Source organism: Corylus avellana, chromosome ca10, assembly GCF_901000735.1.
Source record: "Corylus avellana chromosome ca10, CavTom2PMs-1.0".
In the NCBI taxonomy this organism is placed as follows: domain Eukaryota; kingdom Viridiplantae; phylum Streptophyta; class Magnoliopsida; order Fagales; family Betulaceae; genus Corylus; species Corylus avellana.
In genome coordinates, this window is record NC_081550.1 from 8,027,567 (window position 1) to 8,031,000 (window position 3,434).

Below are 3,434 nucleotides of genomic sequence, written 5' to 3' on the forward strand. Positions count from 1 at the left end.
AAAAAAAAAAAAAAAACTAACGAGATTAGGGATGTACAATTGAGATAGTTATTGACCACTAATCGCCTAAAACTACTAACCAGAGGTCGATTGCGGTACGGGTTATAGCCATTTAAAAATCCAGGGAACCCAATTTTTTATATTATATAATTTATATATATAATCGATGCCATTCTTTCCGGTTGCGGTAGATCATCGTCTCTCGACTCCTACTATATGATATTAAGAAACTGTTCCAACAGCATTGATGTGCTTTAATGCTGTTAGACTAGTATAGATATATTGGATTGATACATGAAATATGGGAATTATTAAGTTTTGCTTTTGAGCTAGCTAACCATTTTTCTATTACATGCAGCATAAATTTGCCCAAGACCTACTCATTGATCCTCAGCAAAGGCAACAGCTGCATAAATTCTAATTAACATCTTCATGAATCATGCATGATGATTCCAAACCAAACAACCAAAATAAAAGAAACTCTTCATTTTTAAAGCCGAAATCTACATAATATTAAAAACAAAATAGCTCTCTCTCTCTCTCTCTCTCTCTCTCTCTCTCTGTGTCTCTCTCTTATTGGATTGGCAGGCAAAAGCATGGTCTTCCAAGCTTCTATAGCTTGTTGTATTCATTTCACAGCTTCTACGGTGAGGAGCTCAGTGTGGCCAACCTTCTTCCTCAGACTTTTCACCAACTTTGGAGCATCAACTCCATCCCCAATCACCTCCACTTTATCTTTCTGCGCCCCTAACCCCACAAAGCTCACCCCTGCATTGCAAATTAATCCAATATATTATATATACCCACAAAAGTATTAAACCAAAAACATGTTACAATTACTTGCATATATGTAATTTAATGGGATCTGGGATATATATAAATAATACTAACCATTTGCTTCAGCTGCAACCTGGAGTGCCTTGCTCTGACATTTTAGGCAATTCATCTGCACCTTCATCACAATCTTTTGCTGCAATATTTAAAATAGACCACAGATCGAAGAGATTATGGCATGCATTATATATGGTATGCATATGTTATGAACCCAAAAGAACAAACATTCTCGGATTGCAAATGATCATCATACCTTCATATTGGCCAAGAAAATAGAGATCCCACGATTCTTCTTGAGGAACAAGCAAGACCAAGACCTCGCCTATATAGAGCCCCAAACTTCTCCAGTAAGGAGGCTATTGATTTCCCACGGCATGCAGAAAAGTCATGCCACAAACCACTATTTCTTGTAGAATAAGTCATGCTAATTTTGAATTGACTAAACTGATTAATTTGTTTTGTTTATTAAGGTTGTTTGTTCTAGAACTTTTGTGGTCATTACTCCTTAGTCTTTTGCCAATTGCCAAGCCTGTCCCACAACATGTGATTCATGAGAACCATTCAATCATGGACAAAAAACTTAAGTACCATTCATAAGGACAATTCAAACCTACTTTTTTGGCTCCTTAATTTGATTTGATGGACTTATCAATAATATTGGTTGTGCAGATTTCATATCATATAGTGGTAGAATTAAACTATTATATGGTGCGGTCCAAATTTTATAGTAATTCGGGCAGCTTAAGTGACCAGAATTGCGAGATCTAGCTACTTGCACCGAGTAGGGATTATATTTACATTCACCTGGTTTTCATTCATGTGAATATTATGACTAACTCCCAACTAGAGACTTCATGTGCTGATGAGTTCTTTGAGTTGACTTGGTATTAAATGAAAACTTGCATACCAAGAAAACTTCAATTAACCAAAAAAAAAATCAAATTTTTGATCCCATTTATATATTTGGTTCTATCCAACAACTGAAGAAAACAATCCTCAATTGAAAAATGCATTTAAATATTTTGTCATTCTAGTGGGCTCAATTGATTTAGGCTCGATCTATTGTTTCGACGTAAAATATTTTTTGAACGACGTTTTTCATGATTTTTGATGTTTGGTATGATCAAACGGAAAACATTTTTGGCTAACCATGAAAATTTTGTTTAATTTCCGTAAAATCGTTTTCCTTTTTTAAAACTACAAATCATTTTTTGAGTTTGAACTTCTCCTTCTCAAATCGTCTGATTGCCAAACCACTGCCAGACCTCCTTCAGAGGTTGCCAGAAGTCACCGGCCGTTTTCCCTTAACGTTCACTTTTCGTGCGAGCTAAATGCTAAAAAATATTTTTTTAAAAGATAATTTCTTCAGAAAAATAAATTAGGGATAGAGAGGAGAGAAATTAAAGGATCATCTCCTATATATTGTGCAATCCATACGCTCTCTCTCCCATGGCCATGTGTTTTTGTGACTTACCTGCCCATGTACTGCCTGGTAATTAACGTAATTAACACTCTCGGAAACGTATGGTTGGAATCAAAGTCATCACAAAAATGGCTTAGTAAGAAACTTAATTCCATGTTTTGAAAATAAATAAATAAAATTGTTGTAAATGCTGGATATTGACGGAATGGTCAAAACAAACGGAGCCTTAGAATCATGTTCTTGGCATTGCAATTTTAGATGCTGAAAGTATAATTTTAAACTAAATCGTAAAAAATATATAATTTGAGACTGTACTTTTAAAATATTATGATTTAAAAACGTAAAAAATTATATTTTTAAACATACGTTATCCTTCGAATTACATATGAATTTTAATATTAGCCACTTTTAAATCACATGTTAATTTTAAACAAAAAGAGCGTATATACTTCATTGTAAATGCTCTTTTTATTTTTATTTTTTTTAATTAAGGGAAAAGGGGAACAATGAAAATGATTGTTCCCCTTTCCCTTGTCACGTATCGAAAAAAAAAAAAAAAAATCAATCTTATTTCCAGTTTCCATCTTTATCATGGAGTCAAAAAGTATTGACAAAGAAAAAAGGCAACTCTCTTTTATAGTTGTTAGTATTAATTGTTATTATATAATTGAGGAAATTTTTTTTTTTTTTTATAAACTATCCACTTATTTACACTTTTAATTTCAATATTTAAAAAATGACACTTTATCTTCAAAATATTTGACATTGACATTTAATCTCATGAAGTATTTTGAGTTGACACTTTACCTCCCAAAGTAAATAAGTTTTAGAGGGTAAAATATCAATACAAAATATTTCAGAGGTAAAGTGCACTTTATGAGAATCAAGTGTTAATGTTATCAGATATTTAAGAAAAGTAAAATATTACTTTTTAAATATTAAAATTAAAAATGTAAATAAATAAATAGTTCACGATGTATTTTTTCATATAATTAAAGGTGTTAATATCTTTTTATTGGTTATCATGACTTCAATTTCTTGTCGGTTCTTGAAAAAAACACTTTATACCATTCACAATAGCCTACGCAAAGCTTATCCTAAAATTTTATTATATATATATATATATATATATATAGATTTCACTTTTGAAGATATCACACGTCACTTTTGAAAGATA

General features: G+C 31.7%; 1 protein-coding gene across 1 annotated transcript; it reads right to left on the minus strand.

The window, feature by feature from the left end:
- Window positions 1-302: 302 nt before the first annotated feature.
- Window positions 303-1,196, minus strand: LOC132164710 (heavy metal-associated isoprenylated plant protein 41-like). The gene is made up of 3 exons (XM_059575262.1): window positions 1,088-1,196; window positions 892-970; window positions 303-768 (listed from the first exon to the last, which is right to left on the minus strand). Exons 1-3 carry the CDS (start codon window positions 1,091-1,093, stop codon window positions 629-631), a joined length of 225 nt encoding a protein of 74 aa, XP_059431245.1. The 5' UTR covers window positions 1,094-1,196; the 3' UTR covers window positions 303-628.
- Between the last annotated feature and the right edge of the window lie 2,238 nt (window positions 1,197-3,434).